Here is a 19,235-nt window from a genome sequence, read left to right as displayed (position 1 = left end):
CCCCATTATCAGCTTTTCCTGTTCCCTTCTGCCTCCTAGTCCTTGCCCAGGGCTGGTATGCCCCTCTAGTCTTGTTTTGTTTTATGGGCCCGTCCAATTTTTGGCTGAAGGGTGAACCTCAGGAGTGACATCATTACTGACCTGATAAGGTATCCAGCAGCCATACTCTTAGGGTTTCTCCAGTCTCTGTCAGGCCAGCAAGTCTGGTCTTTCTTTTTGAGTTAGAATTTTGTTCTACATATTTCTCCAGCTCTGTCCGGAACCTCTATTGTGATCCCTGCCAGAGTAGTCAGTGATGGTAGCCGGGCACCATTTAGTTGTATTGGACTCGGTCTGGTGGAGGCCGTGGTAGATGTGGTCCATTAGTCCTTTGAACTAATCTTTCCCTTGTATCTTTAGTTTTCTTCATTCTTCCCTGCTCCCAAAGGGGTGAGACTAGTGGAGTATCCTAGCTGGCTGTTCATAGGCTTTAAGACCCCAGATGCTACTCACCACAGTAGAATGTAGAACATTTTCTTTATTAACTATGTTATACCAATTGAGCTAGATGTTCCCAGAGATCAGGGTCCCCACAGCCCTCAGCCTAGCAATTCAGTCCCTGAGGGAGTTTAGATGCATCTACGGAACATCCATGACCTTGTGGACCCAGGCTTTTTTTTGTTGGGAGTTTTGTTTGTTTTTTTACTACCTCTTCAATATTTTCTTCTGTTATGTGTCTGTTTAGTTTAAAAGAACTCTTCTTAAAGGTATAATTAAGACATAACCTGCTGTTATGGTCCAGGATGCAGGTAGCACAAATATGTCGACTTGTTCATCAAGTCACATAGAATTTTAGATCTAGGCAAGGAAATGATATTTGTGGAAACTTTTTAAAGAAGAAAATACAGGAGGGGTTTGATTATACATTGATTTTCTTGACTTCTTGTTATTTATAAAATAGGTCATTTAAGTCCTTTACCTCCCTCTAGAGACTCTGAAGGTGATACCAACTGTATGAATAAATTCTCCAAGTCTTTAATTTATACAGATGTTTGCTCTCTTCCCATTATGAGTTAAATGTACACTTGTAGCCAGTAGCCTAACAACTCTGAGAATTCAATAAACATAAATACATGCTCGAATACATTTCCAAAAACTACCAGGATAAATGTAAACACCAGACACTGTCCAATTTTAGTCTTTGGTTTTACACCTCTAAGATAAGGGACAACGGCCAGGTATAATTTTGTTTGCACACAGTTAGCCAAGATTCATGTAGTCAGTTCCTTTAGCCTTAATTCAGAAACCACTTTCCCCTTAGCCTGCTTTCCTTTATTATTATTGCTGATTTTCGTTTCCTGGGAAACAGAATGTAACTTTAATTAGAGAGCGAGGCCACATTCCAAAGCTGCAGATTCCATTCCCCTCCCTCGACTTTTCCCTGAACTGTTTTGGACCCTTTGTAACATGATGTCTGATGGTCTATACCATCCTTTTCCCCCGGTCTCGGCAGAAAGCCAGTGTCTAAAGTTATGTCCTCCACCTTTTATCTTCCATCTGCACAGTGATTAGATCGTAGGGAAAGTAACAACTAAAGATGTGGAGACATGCACTTCAGAGACAGCTGTGGGAATCAGCTTGGATCTACACTCAGGCCTGCTGGAAATAAAAGACCATTGACTTTGGCACTGGGATGGAAACCTCTGCCAAACACACACACCGGTGCGCTCACACACACATTCACACACATACACACACACACACACGCACACATGTACCTTTCAGAGGAGAGGTTCTGTAAAATTCCCCACATATGGCAAACATATTTTAGGGGAAGCACCATGACTAGAGGCCAGTGGGAGAGAAAGAAAGAAAATAATGAGAAAAATCTTCAATAAGTCTAAATTGTTCCAGTCAGACTGCTGAGAAAGAATGCAAAGGATTGGACATGAAGATTATTGGTAAAATCAGCATTATAAAATAGCTAAACTCCCTATTTCAGATGATTACTAGGACCTAGTCTGAGGTACAACACTAGCACATGGGGAAACAAACAGTCTTTAAAGTTCAGTTGTAGTACTTCACTAAAAACAATAAATATACATGAAAAGAACATATTATATAACATAAAAAAAAAAACTTTTTTCTTTAATTCACATTTACAAAAACCAAAAAGTTTTACTTGTGAATAATTGTGGCTCGGGGGCAGGTGCTAGTAATTTTAACTGGCATGGATTACCAACATGTTTGTTAAGTGTTTTCTAAACTCTAATCTGCTCAGTTACATACTTAATGTTCAGTTCGGCACTTAAATGCCCTACAAAACTCCTAGTATAAAGGAATGAACAAAAAATCTTTTCAAATGTAGATAACTGATCTCTAAATTAGCTCTTTTATAAGAATGGATTTATCAATTTTTCTCAAAAAGAAAAAAGGGAAATAGTGCTTCAACTTTTGCCTTAAAGACTTATCAGTGAAAGCTAATCAGATCATCTGAACACAAAATAAGCCGACAATAAAAAGCCTACATAACTGAGTGGTGTTGTGGAAAAAATACTAGCCTGATGTTCTCAGGGGTCTCACGCATGAAGGACTTTCTGGCTACAGTGAGTTTAGATTTTTAGCCTGATGGCTGATGTATTTTAAGTGGAAAGATGAACTGGAGCTGCAATGTGGGGAATGGGCTGGTAATGGGTAAGAATGAGGCAGGAGTTAAAGGGTAATTTAATTGTCCAAGCAAGAAATAATGAGGGCCTTGAGGTCAGCTCAGGCCTCTGGGTGGCGCAGTTTGTTCTCAATTACTAACCTAACACTTGGCGGTTCAAACTCACAGCTGTGCCACAGAAGAAAGGCCTGGCGATCTACTTCTGAAAAGAATACACCCAAGAAAACCCTACGGAGAAGTTCTACTCTGCAACACATGGAATCACCATGAGTTGGAATCAACTCCGTGGCAATGGGTTTTGGGGTCTCCCCATAGCCCTGAGGCAAAGCATGAGGGGAGGGGTGGCAGACAGGCAAGGGAAAGAATAGGGTCTCTCCCCATGAGTATATCTTCCAAATGTGATACCTTAAAAAAAAAAAAAAAAAAAGAGTCCTGGCTTTGCCATCTGCAAGCTATATGGTTTCAGGCAGATAATTAAGAAGTTACATTTGTTGAGCATTTACAAAATACCAGGCATTTACCAGGGATGGTTTTCAGTATATTTTCTAACTTACCTAATCTTTTCATACCTTAGCTTCTTATCTGTAAAAGAATGATAACTGTAATGCCAATCTCATATGGCTGTTTTCAGGAATAAAAGAGAGGTCATATACGTGAAAGCACTTCAAGCCAGAAAACCCACTGCCCGGTCAAGTTGATTCCGACGCATAGTGACATTATAGAACTGCCCCATAAGCTTTCCAAGGCTGTAATCTTTACATAAGCAGGCTGCCACATCCATCTACCCTGGAGCAGTCGGTGGGTTCATACCACTGACCTTTCAGTCAGTGGCTAGGTGCTTAACCAGTGTACCACCCAGGCTGCTTATAAGAGGGCTTAGTAAACTTTAAATAATAAATATTAGTTTTCTAATAAACATGGCTTGCAATTTTTTTTTGAGATTTAAAAATGCCGTGACTTCTTTTCAACCCTCATCTATTGAAGTTGATAAATACGGTTGTTAATGATTGATTTTGTACCGCAAAACAAAATAAGAACACTTAGATGATTCTTTCACCAACTGAAAACACAAATATGGGGTTCTGTGTTTCAAATAGTAACTGTTTCTGAGAGACTAGCTTCTTTAATTGCACTTCTATTTGCGCATGGGTCTAAGAAGCAAAACCAGCACAGGCCTTTCCGCTTTCAAGATAAAACCTGTGGAGAAACTTCCCATCACCATCCACGAACAAAACCAAACCAAACCAAACCCAGTGCCATCCAGTCGATTCCGACTCATAGTGACCCTACAGGACAGAGTAGAACTGCCCCGTAGAGTTTCCAAGGAGCACCTGGTGGATTTGAACTGCCGACCCTTGGGTTAGCAGCTGTAGCACTTAACAACTACACCACCAGGCGCAGTTTCTATTCAAACTAGTGAAAATGGCGATGAGCAACTTTGTGGGACAGCAGTTATAACCACTAAACCTCAGCTAGCACAGATGAGCACAGGGAAACAAGGAAAAATTAAGGTTTTTGTTTTATGTTCTGGAGATTAACTTTATAGCAAATAAAAGAAAGCTTGACCAACATATCAAAGACATAAAAAAGGAGCATAAAATCAAATTTTTTATTCTTTTTCAGCATCGAAGAACCAACTTTATTATAAAAGTTGGTCAACAAATCATAAAGCATTAAAAAAAAAAAAAGACACAGAGAGAGAAACTTCAGAGCCATAATCAAATGTAATGTGTGGATCTTAGGGTCCTAATTCAAACAAGTCAAGTATAAAAGACATCTTTGGGATAATTAGTGTAATTTGAATATGGGCTGGGTATTAGAAGATAGGCTTGCTGAAAGCGAAGAGGACTCGAAGCACTTACTGATGAAGATCAAAGACTACAGCCTTCAGTATGGATTATACCTCAACATAAAGAAAACAAAAAATTCTCACAAATGGATCAATAAGCAACATCACAATAAATGGAGAAAATAATGAAGTTGTCAAAGATTTCATTTTACTTGGCTCCACAATCAACACCCATAAAAGCAGTAGACAAGACATCAAATGACATATTACGTTGGGCAAATCTGCTGCAAAAGACCTCTTTCAAGTGTTAAAAAGAAAAGATGTCATTTTGAGGACTAAGGTATGCCTGACTCAAGCCACGGCATTTTCAACTGCCTCATACGTGTGTGACGGCTGGACAATAAGTAAGGAAGACTGAAGGATAATTGATACATTTGAATCTTTGTGTTGGCGAGAATATTGAATATACCACGCCAGAAGAACAAATAAATCTGTCTTGGATGAAGTACAGCCAGAATGCTCCTTAGAAGCATGGATGGCAAGGTTTCTTCTCACATACTTTGGACGTGTTATCAGGAGGGACCAGTCCCTGGAGAAGGACATCATACTTGGTAAAGCAGAGGATCAGCAAAAAAGAAGACCCTCATAGATGGTGCCCGGCTACAACCAAGGGCTGCCCTGACAGGGAGCACAACAGAGAACCCCTGAGGGAGCAGGTGAGCAGTGGGATGCAGACCCCAAATTCTCATAAAAAGACCAGACTTAATGGTCTGACTGAGACTAGAAGGACTCCAGTGGTCATGGCCCCAGACCTTCTGTTGGCCCAGGACAGGAACCATTCCCAAAGCCAACTCTTCAGACAGGGATTGGACTGGACAAAGGGTTGGAGAGGGATGCTGGTGAGGAGTGAGCTTCTTGGGTCAGGTGGACACTTGAGACTATGTTGGCATCTCCTCCCTAGAGGGGAGATGAGAGGGTAGAGGGGGTTAGAAGCTGGCGAAATGGACACGAAAAGAGAAAGTGGAGGGAGGGAGCAGGCTGTCCCATTAGGAGGAGAGCAATTGGGAGTACGTACCAAGGTGTATATAAGTTTTTGTGTGAGAGACTGACTTGATCTGTAAACATTCACTTAAAGCACAATAAAAATTAAAAAAAAAAAAAAAGAAGACCCTCAATGAGATGGATTGACACAGTGGCTGCAACAATGGGCTCAAATATAGCAACAACTGTGAGGATGGCCCAGAACCAGGAAGTATCTCATTCTGTTGTACATAGGGTAACTCTGAGTCAGAACCAACTCGCTGGCACCTAACAACAACAACAACATTAGAAGATAGTTTGGAATTGCCATGGATTTTGTTAGGTGTGATGATATTGTGTTTATGTAAGAAAATTTCCTTAGTTTATAGAGCTGCACACTGAAATATTAAGGGTGTGAAATGTCATGCTGTATGGTATCTACTTTAAAATATTTCAACAAAGAAATCAACACTGATGAGATAAATCATCAAATATTGAATCTAGGTGATGGACAGTTGAAGAATAGCGTACTGTTCTCTCTACTTGTATATATTTTTTAAATTTTTTCTTTATTAAATATATTAAAAGGAAAAAAATCTGATAAAATATCCAGTGCATTCATGGAGTCATAATAAGGTTGGTTACCTGAGTCAAAGAGTGTTCTGGTGGCACAGTAGTTAAGTGCTCGGCTGCTAACTGATAGGGTAGCAGTTTAAACCCACTCAGCGGCTCCGCGAGAGAAAGACCTGATGATCTGCTCCTGTAAAGATTATAGCCTAGAAAACCCTATGGGACAGTTCTACTCTGTCACATGGGGTCACTATGAGTGGAAAATTGATTTGACATACCTAACAACAACACCCGAGTCAAAGAAGGAAGTGGCCCAGATCGAGATGTCTTGAGGTCAGAAAGACAACTGAGGAAATATTTCATATTGTCTTTGTGGGACACGTTGTAGAATGCAGGACAGATGAGGACCTCTCCCAAATTTTATTGGCAAACCATCAAAATTCCTCACAACGGAGCTGACATCAGGACAGGGAGGAAGGGAATTGTGAGACAGCTGTGGAGATGCACTGAGGCCACTGGGGAGACGGGCATAAGCCAGTCAACACTGGTGACCTCTTTTCTCTGACCTAGACCCACAGCCACCTGGGGAACCAATGAGCTTGTTAGATACTGGAAAAAATCAAAGGGAAGGTGACTTTTACCATCCCTTACTTATAAAGGAGTCCTTATAAAGTCTCCCATATTGTGGGTTACTCTTTCAATTGCTATTTCAAACAACAAAGTATCATACAGGAGAAGATACTAGTCTTTCAGACTAACGACAATCATTGCAAATTTTGGATGTTTATGGAGGTCATTGCCAAAAATCCTTTACAAAGAAGAAAAAAATGTATAAAACTGTAATCGGTCCTAGAGTTATGAGCTCAAAGTGGAAGTATCAGATGTGGTTTTAAATAAGTCTTTAATGTTAAAGATCATTAAAAAAGCAATCTGGTAAGTGGTTGCTTTGCGGCGATTGGACACACTCACTGACAAGAGGCATGGAAATAGGCGCTCGTAGCTGAGGATAAAATTTTTAGAACAGTATCACATAAGGATCTGTAAAAGTGGCACAACGTCAGAGGTCCTCTAACTTCACAAGGAGGGGAAGACAATCATCCTCAACATCAGCCCGAGGCTGATTCCCATGAGGTAAAGGTCAGACATACCTCCACTCTCCAACCTTTTTTTTTTTAAACCAATTCTGACACCAGTCTTCCCTCCCATGGCACTCTCTCCTTCTCTCCTGGGTTTGATAAATCATCGCAATGGCCACACAGAACTCACAGACTACACTCACAGTTACAGGGTTTATTAGGAAAGTAACAGGGTACAGTTCAGGATCAGGAACAACTGAGGATATAGTTCTTCAATCAGGACAGCTTCTTCTCGATAGTGCCCGCGGGCAGGCCTCTCTCTCCACCCTCAGCCTGGCCACTGCCCTGCTTGGGGAAGTGTTACAGCTTTTTAGCTCTGCCAACAAGTGCCTAGAGACACCCTACTTGACCAAAAAGCCTCCTGCCTGAAGGCACTCAGCTCTCTCACTCCAGGGGTTGGTATCCCACTGTAGCCACCTCGCTGTATGGGCCAGGAAGCCCATCTAACTGTCTTGTGCCAGTCTCCTGGTTCTTGCTGCTCATGCCACTGCTGCTCTTACCATGCCATCTCTCATGGCCTTTAGTGTTACAGCTCTCTCTGTGTCTTGGGTCTAGGAGGTTCTCAGTTCAGGGACCCCCAGTCCAAAGGACACACTCCACTCCCAGCTCTTCTTCTTTATGGTAGTGAACTCCCCCTTTCTAGCCTCTGGGATTGGCTCTCTTTAAACCTAGAGGGATGTCAAAACTGACCAATCCCCTGGTTAGGGCTCCATACACCTTATTTGCATGGTCTCACCACACCCCCGCAAGGGTTCCAGACACCTTATTTGCATTATCAGCAAGGTGTCTAATCTCTTCGGTAGGCCAAAAGCACCATTTTTGCATAGCCCCGCCAAATCATTTTATGGGAGTCACAAGACCATAGCTAAAAGGGCCATATTAATAATTCGCTGCACTGCAGGATCTAAAGAGATCTTGTATTAAAAACAGTTTAGATGGAGTGAACATTTAGATGGAGTGAACATTTAGGTGGAGTGAACGTTATCTTGTATCAAAAACAGGTTAGATGGAGTGAACACCACAGAATCTAAAGAGATTTTGTATCAAATCAGTTCAGATGGAGTGAACATTGATGCCTATGTAATTCAAAAAGTGACACTAATGATGACCAGCACTCCAATGTCAAAGATGGATATAAAGAGTATGAATAAAAACTGCTTCAAAAAATAGGAGAGGCACGTTCCCTTCAGAGAGTAGGTGAAACCTATAGGGTAAGGATCTGTTAGGTGAGGACGGTGTATAATAAATCCCTCCACGTATTTGAAGAGCAGTTGTGTGGAAGACAGAATTGACTTATTGTGTATTTTTAGAGTGCAGAAGTTAAATCAATGGGTGGAAATTATAGGGAGGCAGATTTTTGTTCAATATAAGCAAAGACTTTGTAACAATTAGATCTGTCTAACATTGAACTTGAAAAGTCTTGTGTAAGTAAACCTTCCTGACCAACCATAAGGAAAGGGAGGTAAATTCCCTTTATGGTCATTTTAATGATCAGGTTCTATTATTTTAGCAAATTATGCCAAGCTAGCAACAAGCTCAAGTTTATAACTCCATTTATTTTTTGAAGACACCCTTTTCATTTACTAAATATTTATTAAGTGGTTGCTCTGTGTGAATCATTACATTTGGGGCTGTGTGTATGAAAACATATAAAATCTAACCTCTGATCATCATCAGGTAAGATAATGTGTCATGCATAATAATATATACACGTTGGCATGTACCATAGTATGTAAAACATACCTTTCCTTGGCTGAAGCTTTGTCACATGGTTAAAGCAGGAATGTAACGAGGGCATGATCCAGTTAAAATTTTCATCTGCTTTGCTAGGGCGTCTCTTAATTGCCCTGTCTCTGGGTCAGGCTATCTGCCTGTCCAAGAGTAAATTGATTCATCCATAGTAAAAACATGAGTCAAATATCTTGGCTTTGCTCTGAAGCCTTTCTTGGCTTGAACACAAGACAATGGGACTTTGTCTTCCAGTTTCCCAGCTAGTTCTCTCAAATCTTCTCAAAAGCTATTATACAAAGACTGAACAATGGGAATTATCCAATTGGCCTTAAAAATATCATACTCAGTAAAGCAACATTGGAATTACATACGACCATTGGTTACTAAATTTCTTCTATCCTTGATCACAAGGAGATTAGTCAACGGCATGAATTCATCAGTTAAATGCAATCCACTATAGAAAAACAATTTCAGAACTAGAAATACTAATGAGATACAACTGGTTGGTACATCGAGGACTATAAACTCACCAAGTATAGTAAAGACATTAATGCATTGAATACGAATACGGAGAAAACATTAAAACAAAACAATTGCTTTTGATGAAGTCACCCTTGAACAAATAAAAAAAATTACCAAGAGGGGCTGTATGAACCATTTCAATTTTTCTTCGAATATTCTGAAAATAAAATGCTCTCAGTTCCAATCTAAGAAGCTGACCTGAGACTGTTGAAAAAGGATGCTCTTCTCTGGGTTTATGCCACAGGCCAGAAGAGCAGCAGTCATGTCCAGGATGCTCTGCCGAAGGGTGGCTGGGTCTTGTGGGACAGTGATGGAGTGGAGGTCAACAATGCTATACAGCACAGAGCCATACTCGTCCTGTAATCTCACCCAGCTCTCAATGGCTCCCAGGTAATTGCCCAGGTGGGGGATTCCTGTGGGCTGAATGCCAGAAAATATTCTCTCCACGCCATCTTTCTGGAACAAAGGAAAACAAACATATTTGCCTTTGAGGCTGAATTGATGAATCCTATTGCCCATATTACTGTAGCTATTTTTTTTTGATGATAACTAGTCCTATTCTTTTAAATTGCAATTTGACAGTCATCATCAGTATACTTTTATTTTATGCCTGCTCTGTCTAAAGCCCTATGCTAGGTGCAGAAAGGGATATTAAAAAAAAAAAAAAAAATTTTTTTTTTTTTGTACCCAAAAGTTTACAAAGTCATGTAGAAAAAGGTCTTGCACCCTTAGGAGAATATAATCTAATTGGAGATAGAAGACATATTTATGAAAGGGTAAGTCATACAATGCAGCAATATGACCATGACCCATCTGGAAATATAAACACGGGAATGGGCAGGAATTCCCAAGAGAAAAAGATGACTGTGGTCCGGCGGTTGGTGAGAAAGACTTCAGACAAAGAATCAAATTTCATTTGTGATTAAAGGGGTCTCAAAAGTTTTTCATGTGATTTCATTCATTTTATAGTTAAGGAAATGAACCCCATCACAATAGGACCAGAAGTTACTATTATTTATGTAATTCAGTTTTTAAAAAATTGCTGGTATTATAATTTAATGTGCAAGATTTGGGGCTAGAAATTAGAAAACCTAAACTCTATTCCTAATATTACTTCTTGATCAAGTCATTTAACTTTTTCGTGCTTCAGTTTCCTTTTACTTTTAATGAATTCATATTTGGTTTTTCATTTTTTTTAACAAGGAATAAAGAATGCATAATTTTTTTAATTATAAAATCATTTGGTGCCTACTCATTTATATATATACATATATATTCTTTAAAGTTTTATCTCTTAACATTCAGGTCTGTATCCACTAAGAGTTTTTCACATATGGTGTGAGGTAGAGAAATAGTTTTGTTTTTTCTATACGGATTCTGGTTGCTCCAGCGCCATTTATTGAAAATGCTCTTTCTCCACTGCTCTGGAATTCCATCTCTGTCATAAATCAAGTATCCATATATATGTTTGGGTCTATATCTGGGCTTTCTAATCTGTCCTATTGGCCCATTTGTCTATACCTGCACCAGGAAAACACTCTTTTTAGTAAATCCTGGGACATGGTGTATTTTTTTCTATCTTCTTTTTCTTCAAAAGTGTTTTAGCTATCCTTGGCCCTCTACACTTCCCAAAACACTTTAGAAGTGTCTTGTCAAGTTCCAAAAACACTCAGAAAACGAAAAACCTCTTGGTTTTTTGTTGTTTTTTTTTTTAAGTGGGATTACATTGGCTCTATAGATTGCTTTGAGGAGAACAGCTGTCTTATAATATTGGGTTCTCCAATCCTCAACCATACAGCATATTAAGTCGTTTACCTTTACATCTCAGGCTAGCTCCTGACAGCGAATCTACTTTAGATATGTGACCACCAAAGCTACTTAGGATTTGCCCTTCTCTTTCCCCTAAAATTCCAAATCCTATAAATACAGTGCCTATTTGTCCCATATCTGTTCATTTTCCTCTCTACTCTTAAGAAAACCAAAAAAACCTCTTAAGAGGATAGCCTTAAAATGGGCTGCTACCTCATAAACCCATGGAACAAAATTACAAGTGATCCAAGCAACCAGGATACCCCAAAGATTTGTGGTTTTGAGGATATGGAAAATGTCTTTTAAATAACTCAGAATATAATCTTAGCATTTAAAATCACTCACACACACACATATTGGCCTTCAAATGACTAACTTCCAAACAATTTAGATATAACATTTAAAAAGCATTTTCTAGTTGAGAAGCTGAGGCAAGTGGGGGTGGGCAGGAGGGAGAGAGGGAGAGGGAGAAAAAGGAGAGAGAGACACAAAGAGAGAGAGAGTGAGAACCAGAATGAGTACATATTTAGTGAGCCTTCCTCCAGGACCTAGAGGCTTCAACCAGCTTTGGGCTCCTGATATGGGAATAAGCGAAGGAGCTTTCAGTGCAGTAAAAAATGATTAATGGGCTTTAGGGACTGACTGATGAAGAGAGAAAGCAAAGCAGAAAAACAAACTCTGAACTTAATAAATGGAAGAGAAAAAACATCCAGAAATCCTTGACCTAGAAAGAAGAGGGGCTGTTTATGGTAATGTAAAGCATTATGAAGACTAGCAACATTAAGCTAAAAAAAAAGAATGTGAATATTTCCACATAAGATCAGGAAATTCCTCCATGGTCAAACTAAGGAATTATTCCCCTGGAGAAATGGAGGAAACTAATTCTTGAGAAAACTAGAAGAAAAAAGCACTAGAGGACAGACTAGGGGATGGGGGAGGAGGGTGGGAGCAGTGGGAATGGACGAGACATGATCTAATATATCTTTTCCATGCTCTAGTTTCTGTGATTCTATACATTAGTGCGAGGGGATGATGCTATCAAGAAATAAGAGCAACAAAAAATGTATTCGTCTATTTTCAAGGAGCTGTTAAAAAAATACAACCTCTAAATGAGAACTGGATTTCTGGTCTTAAAAATATACAAAGAGTCCCGGTTTTCTGTGGTGAGTTTACGTTCCTGTCTGTTCCCCCTGCAAGAGTCAGCAGGCGACGTGAAGGCATGGCAGGGGAGATATGCCTGGTACCATGAAATCACAGGGCTGGAATGTGGCGTTTGGGTGATGGAGGATGGGGGTTCTATGTTCAAAAGCGCTAGAGTTGGAAAAGAATGAAAATGAAAGGAGCAAGAGCTTCCCAGTAGGCAGGAGGCAAACCACAAAGAAAATAGCTTCAAGGCTAGCCCACTGGCATTCACTCCATTGGGAACTCTGCAGCGTCAACCTAGAATTCTATCACTGTGTACAAAGGATAAAACGGAGTATTTTACAAAGTAGGCCTTGGTTTTTATTTCAGGTGTATTTCTCTAACAAATGCTACGTCCAATTAATACATTTCTTGGCTCATTTTGTAACAGAACCAGCCCTACCAATGGGCAACATTAGCCCTGGGATTTGATATATTCCAGAAGAGAGGGTGGGTGTTGGAATCAAAGGTAGAATATACTTACCAATTTAATGGACGTAGCTGAAACTACTTCCTGGGCTAAGGCAGTGAGCAAATCCAAAATTCCTAGTTATCGTAATTTTAATAACTGCATTCAAAAACTATGAAAAAATCCCAAAGTGCTAACTGTGGCAAAAGACAATTTTTATGCTTAGCTAAAGAGAACTCCTGTCCCTGATCTCAAGTGAATAAAATATGTAACAGAAAGCTACTGACTGGAAAATACATCAAAGAAAACACATCAAACCTACTAGCTTTGAAACATTTCTAATTTTGGTACAGTGGTAGGAATAAAAGATTTGAAAATTTTAAAACTCCTATTACAAAGTCTCGTTTGGAGTAAGCTGTACCATCAATTGTTCATTCATCACATCTATTTTTTTTTTTTATTTTTATTAGTCAAAGTTAAACAAAAAATTTTGGCTAAACTATGGTTCTGTGAATGGCATTTTATCACAGATTGTCAATAAAAAAGTAATCACCAACAACACTACCAGCTAATTGGAAAGGAAATCTCAGTAAGTCTGTTTATCTTTCTGAGTATATATTAAAAATATATTTTAAAACTCTTATTCTTATTTCTCTAATAAACCAAACAAACCCCATTGCTGTCGACTGGATTCCGACTCATAGCGACACCATAGGACAGAGCAGAACTGCTCCATTGGGTTTCCAAGGAGTGGCTGGTAGATTCAAACTGCTGACATTTTGGTTAGCAACCGAGCCCTTAAACCACTGCACCACCAAGGCTCCATTTCAATCCTAGGCTCCTCAAATATACCTCCAAAAATTTCTCAAAAATACCTCTACTACCAATTAATGATTGAGGAGCTGAAACAGAACAGACCCATCATAGAGGAACAGCATTTAGCCCCGGCTGGGGGGTTTGGGGGGAGCCAGGTTCTTCTCCAAAGGCTCTGAACAAGTGCAGCCTTGTTCTGCCAGAGTCAGCAATTTCTTCCAGAAAGCACCCAGAACTCTGGCTCTGGAGAGAGAATGCTGACTCAGCACCAAAAAAATGGGTCCAATTCTATTTAGAAATGAAACCAGATGCTCAGACCTGGGAACCACTACAAAAAAAACAAAACCAAGCCCATTTCTGTTGAGTCAATTCTGACTCACAGCAATCCTATAGGACAAAGTAGAACTGCCCCATAGGGTCTCCAAGGTTATAATCTTTCCAGAAGCAGACTGCCACATCTTTCTGCCACAGAGCAGCTGGTGTGCTCAAACCACCAACCTTTCAGTTAGCAGCCAAGCTCTTAACCACTGTGCCACCAAAACTCCCTGGTACCAATACCAAACCAAACCCAAAACACACTGCTGTCTGGTCAATTCCAACGGATAGCAATCCTACAGGACAGAGTAGAACTGCCCCACAGGGTTTCCAAGGCTGTAATCTTTACAGCTGTGGACTGCCCCATCTTTCTCCCACTGAGTGGCTCGTGAGTTTGAACAGCTGACCTTTCCGTTAGCAGCCAAGTGCTTAACCACTGCATGATAAGCACTTAATACATATTGTTAGGCCAGTGCAAGAGTTTAAAGGGAACAAACCTGATTTTTTAAAAAGTTTCCTGCAACCTTATTTAAGCCACTTCCAAATTTTGAGAGCTATGCATCTACTTTCCCTAAGTGCACCATGTTATGCTTTTTATCATATGATGGAATGCCTTTGCAGATGTATTTTGCTTCTTACGGTGAACCCGGCACTTTACATACCTCGTCTCATCTAATGGAGGTAAGAATTATTGGCATCACTTTTCAGGGGAGGAAACTGCAAGGTTAAATAACCTGCTCAAGGTCACAGGCAGGTGTGCCAGATGCAGATCTGAGCTCTTGCAACTGGACTCAAGTTCTGTGCTCCTCCCTTATACTGTGCTATTTCCAACTTAGAACTCTTTGACTTCAAGTTTGGCTTGGCCTTTAAGCACCCCCACAGTCCCCAACATCACCCCTCAAGCACATCTGTCAGAAGAGGAAACTGTGCCGCAGAGGTATTCACTAAAAAGCCAACGGCCCTAGGCTAATGGCAGACCATAATTCACAACTCCAGAGCTCTGCCCATTGTTGTTGTTAGGTGCTGTAGAGTCGATTCCGACTCATAGCAACCCTATGTACAATAGAATGAAACACTGCCTGGTCCTGCACCATCCTCACAATCACTGTTATTCTTGAGCCCATTGTTGAGGCCACCATGTTACTCCATCTCCTTGAGGGTCTCCTCTCTTTCACTGACCCTCTACTTTACCAAGTATGATGTCCTTCTCCAGGGACTGATCCCTCCTGATAATGTGTCCAAAGTATGTGAGATGTAGTCTCGCCATTCTTCCTTCTTAGGGCATTCTGATTGTACCTTTTCCAAGATAGGTCGGCCCACTAGACCACATAATTTTCTAACCAGGTTATACGCTTATCATGTTCTGTTCTTCTGACAAATGTCCCTTTTTTTTTGTACCTAACTCTTTGTTGCTTATTTTCTTTAGGCTTTTGTTTGCCGTCTCCCACATCAAACAGTACCTCAAACCAACCCACCTACCCACCCACCTACCTCAACCAGCCAACCAATCAACCAACCAACCAACCAACCAGCCCCCATCAGAGTTGATAAAATATGAAGTCATGGGTCTTCAGTTCCCAGAAGACTGTATCATCACTTCAGGGCAGCTAAGCTACATTTAAATGCAACGGGTATATGTACAGGTAAACACTGAATAAACTGGCAAGTCACTTGAGTTTTTATTGGAAAGGGGATAAAAACTAAAATAACATATTATCTAAACATAACACAAATAAGTACAACATGATTGTACTTCTACTGATTGTCTGAGAACATTTATCCTTTCATCAACAGCTGAGAGATTTGGCTACCCACCCCAAAGTCCTCAGTACAACGGAAGACATAGTTTTAATTCTTGAAGATAACACTGCTTGCTAATCCAGATCAGCAAGGGTCACATTCTTGACATAAACATCTTCAACCATCACCACTGCATAATTTATTTTTACATTGAATGGGATAGTCAATACAGGCAAGAAGTCAAGAAATACTAAAATTTTAAAAATACCTCATCTCATCTGTTGGTGAAGAATAATCTGAGATGTTTAAGAAAAGATTTGTTTCTCCTCATAAGGAAATGCTAACACTGACCTTTAGAGAGATGAGCTGGGAAGATACGATTTTACCATTACCTCTTGTAGCCAAGCAAAGGCTCATCCTATCAGCCGTTATCACTGTTCACACATTATCACTGTATCAATGCCTGTCTGATGTCCCATCTTTCACTGATTGTCTGAGAACATTTATCCTTTCATCAGCAGCTGAGAGATTTGGCTACCCACCCCAAAGTCCTCAGTCTGCTATTAAGTGTGTGAGGATTAGACTACACTGATTTCAAAGCTTTTTTTTTTTTTTTTAAAGTCAGCGGCCCTTAACAAATTAAATATTCTTACTAGACATTCCCAGTATGTATAAGAGTTCAAAGAAGGGCTTGGTAGGTGGATGGAAAATGGGGGAGGTCGGAGAGGGAACCCCCAGTCAGCTCGTCTGCCCTCATCCCAGCCAGTCTGAGGAGGCTTCCCAGAGCACAGTATGAAAACCACTTAACTAAAGATACATTCAAGTGTTAATATTTTTACGAAAATTAGAATTATTTTCCTAAGGGTAATGGGAAACACAGAGAAAAAAGTTCTTAAAAAAGAAAGTCTGGGATAAAAGTGCAAACACCATATAGAGCAACATAACTCTATGTATAACTCTTCATTTCTTCCTCTGGGGTAAGTTCCAGACTTCATGTGATAGTTAATGTCCTTCCCAGCTGTCCTCCATCAACCTATACAGAGAGCCAATCTGGTTACTTGCCATTTTTGTCTAGCTTACTCACCTTTTCATTCAAACTGTTCCATTTTCCCAGAAGGTCCTACACCTCTTCTCTTGGCTTTTAAGGCCTAACGATGTGTCCCCGATTCAAACGTCTTAAACACACCCCTTCTGCTTATCAAACATGCACGGGCTCTTACTTTCACCTCAATACTTCCCTCCCAGTAGAACAGATCCACCTTTCATCAGTTCTTCGTTATTGCATATTTCTCATTGGCAACATAGTAAATATTCTCTTATTTGCTTATTAAATATTTTCCCACCTGGCATATGAGCTCCTCTAGGACAGGGGCTGTCTCTTTCATCTTTATACCCCCAGTATATAACTCAGTGCTGGGTACATTGTAGGCACCTAATGATTTCATTTTACTTGGATCCACAATCAATACCCATGGAAGCAGCAGTCAAGAAATCAAAAGAGGCATTGCACTGGGCAAATAGACTGCAAAAGATCTCTTTAAAGTGTTGAAAAGCAAGGACTAAGGTGCTCCTGACTCAAGCCATGGTGTTTCCAATCACCTCATACGCATGCAAAAGCTGGACAATGAATAAGGAAGACTTTTTAAGAAGAATTGATGCTTTTGAATTGTGGTGCTGGTGAAGAATATTGAATATGCCATGGACCACCAAAAGAACAAAAAAATCCAGCTTAGAAGTACAACCAGAGCGCTCCTTAGAAGGGAGGATCACGAGACTACGTCTCACATACTTCAGACATGTTATCAGGAGGGATCAGTCCCTGGAGAAGGATGTCATGCTTAGTAGAGGGTCAGTGAAAAACAGGAAGACTCTCAAGGAGATGGACAAACACAATGGCTTCAACAGTGGGTTCAAGCATAGCAACAATTGTGAGGATGGCGCAGGACTGGGCAGTGATTCATTCTGTTGTGCATAGGGTCGTTATGAGTCGGAACCAACTTAACAACAACGTTAATTGAGGAGCCCTGGTGTCATAGTGGTTACAGTGCTCGGCTGTTAATCCAAAGGTTGCAGTTTGAACTCACCAGCTGCTCCTCAGGAGAAAGATGTGGCAGTCTGCTTCTGTAAAGATTACAGCTTAGGAAACCCTATGGGGGCAGTTTTACTCTGTCCTGTAGGATCACTATGAGTCAGAATTGAATCGGCAATGGGTTTGGTTTTTGGTAATGTTGACGGAATGCGTGACAAATCTTTTCTTCCCTACTTTGGCTCCAAATGTAAAGGGAAAAATGATTATAAACAAAATGAATCAATGTTCTAATTATAGCCAGTCTCTAAACAAGTTATGTTTGAGTTTGGCTGAAACTGGTTTCCTGAAATTCAGAAACCCAATTCTTTAGATGGCGGTTAGGCTCCTGGAGGACAGCCACCAAAGCCTCATCAAGCCCACAGTGTTCCTAAAGAATGGTTTTAACAGCAAGATTTCAGCTGTACCTAAAAACCATTCATAAAATTGCTTCTGTAGGAAAGCTAGATCCAAACTCCATTTTAGGACACCAGCAATCTAACCAGTGGTGGCTCCAATTTTGAAGTAGAAGGGGCCTCAGGTATCTGTTATGAAGAGGTGGCTGAACTGACATATAGAATAAGCTGTTTTTAATTAGGTTGCATAATTACTTGGAGGTAGGGCAATATGCTAAAGCTTCCCCCAGCATTCATTAGCTTTTCTAACACTGATATTGTGAGTACAGCCTGCCCTGGAGGCAGTTGCCACAGCCACCACTAAACCAAAACTCAAACCTGTTGCCATCGAGTCGATTCCAACTCATAGTGACCCTATATGAGAGAGTAGAATTGCTCCATAGGGTTTCCAAGGAGCGGCTGGTGGATTCCATCTGCCAACATTTTGGTCAGCAGCTGAGCTCTTAACCACTGAACCACCAGGGCACCACTGGTGGGAAAGAAAAAAGAGTAGAAGGAAGATGAAAGAAAGGGACTAGAGCAGAGGTTCTCAAAGTGTGTTTTGTATACCAGCAACACCACTATAACTTGGGAACTTCTTAGAAATTCAATGTCTTGGGTCCCAACCCAGGCCTGCTGAATCAGAAACCCTAAGGATGAAGAAATGAGAAGAGTTATGTAAACTGTGATTTAATGAGCCTTGTAGGTGATGTTGATGAAGCTAAAGTTTGAAAATCAGTGGATTAGGGGTTTTTTGGGCATTAATAACCTATTCAACTATAAAAAATGAGGTGCAGATAAAAAAAAAAAACCACCACCACCACCACGAATGAAAAAGAGAATATAACTTCTAAGCCAATAGTTCTCACTCTTAGTTGCTCGTTACTTACCTGAGATCTTTAACAAAATACCTATGTCTGAGTCTCGTCCATAGAGATTCTGATTTAATCAGTCTAGGACTGGCCTGAACACCAGGAGTTTTAAAAGCTCCCCAGGTAACTCTAATGTGTAGCCAACACTGAGAAACCACTGTTCTAAGCCAACTACAACATAATTACAGGCAGTCCCCAGGTTATGAACGAGTTCTTCCTGAAA

The 19,235-nt window shown here is 40.3% G+C and overlaps 1 protein-coding gene across 3 annotated transcripts in view; it reads right to left on the bottom strand.

Annotated features, from left to right (window-relative positions):
* Positions 1-19,235, bottom strand: part of WARS2 (tryptophanyl tRNA synthetase 2, mitochondrial) — a 117,480-nt gene that overhangs the window by 65,383 nt on the left and 32,862 nt on the right. For 2 of the 3 annotated variants that reach the window (XM_023547507.2, XM_010589613.3), the window contains exon 2: positions 9,611-9,868. The exons of the other annotated variant lie outside the window; for it this stretch is intronic. In XM_023547507.2, the coding sequence (XP_023403275.2) occupies positions 9,611-9,868 (258 nt within the window). The remainder of the gene's footprint in view (positions 1-9,610; positions 9,869-19,235) is intronic. 3 annotated transcript variants of the gene reach the window in all.

Source organism: Loxodonta africana, chromosome 3 (genome assembly GCF_030014295.1).
Source record: "Loxodonta africana isolate mLoxAfr1 chromosome 3, mLoxAfr1.hap2, whole genome shotgun sequence".
Lineage (NCBI taxonomy): Eukaryota > Metazoa > Chordata > Mammalia > Proboscidea > Elephantidae > Loxodonta > Loxodonta africana.
This window is presented reverse-complemented; position numbering and strand designations above follow the sequence as displayed.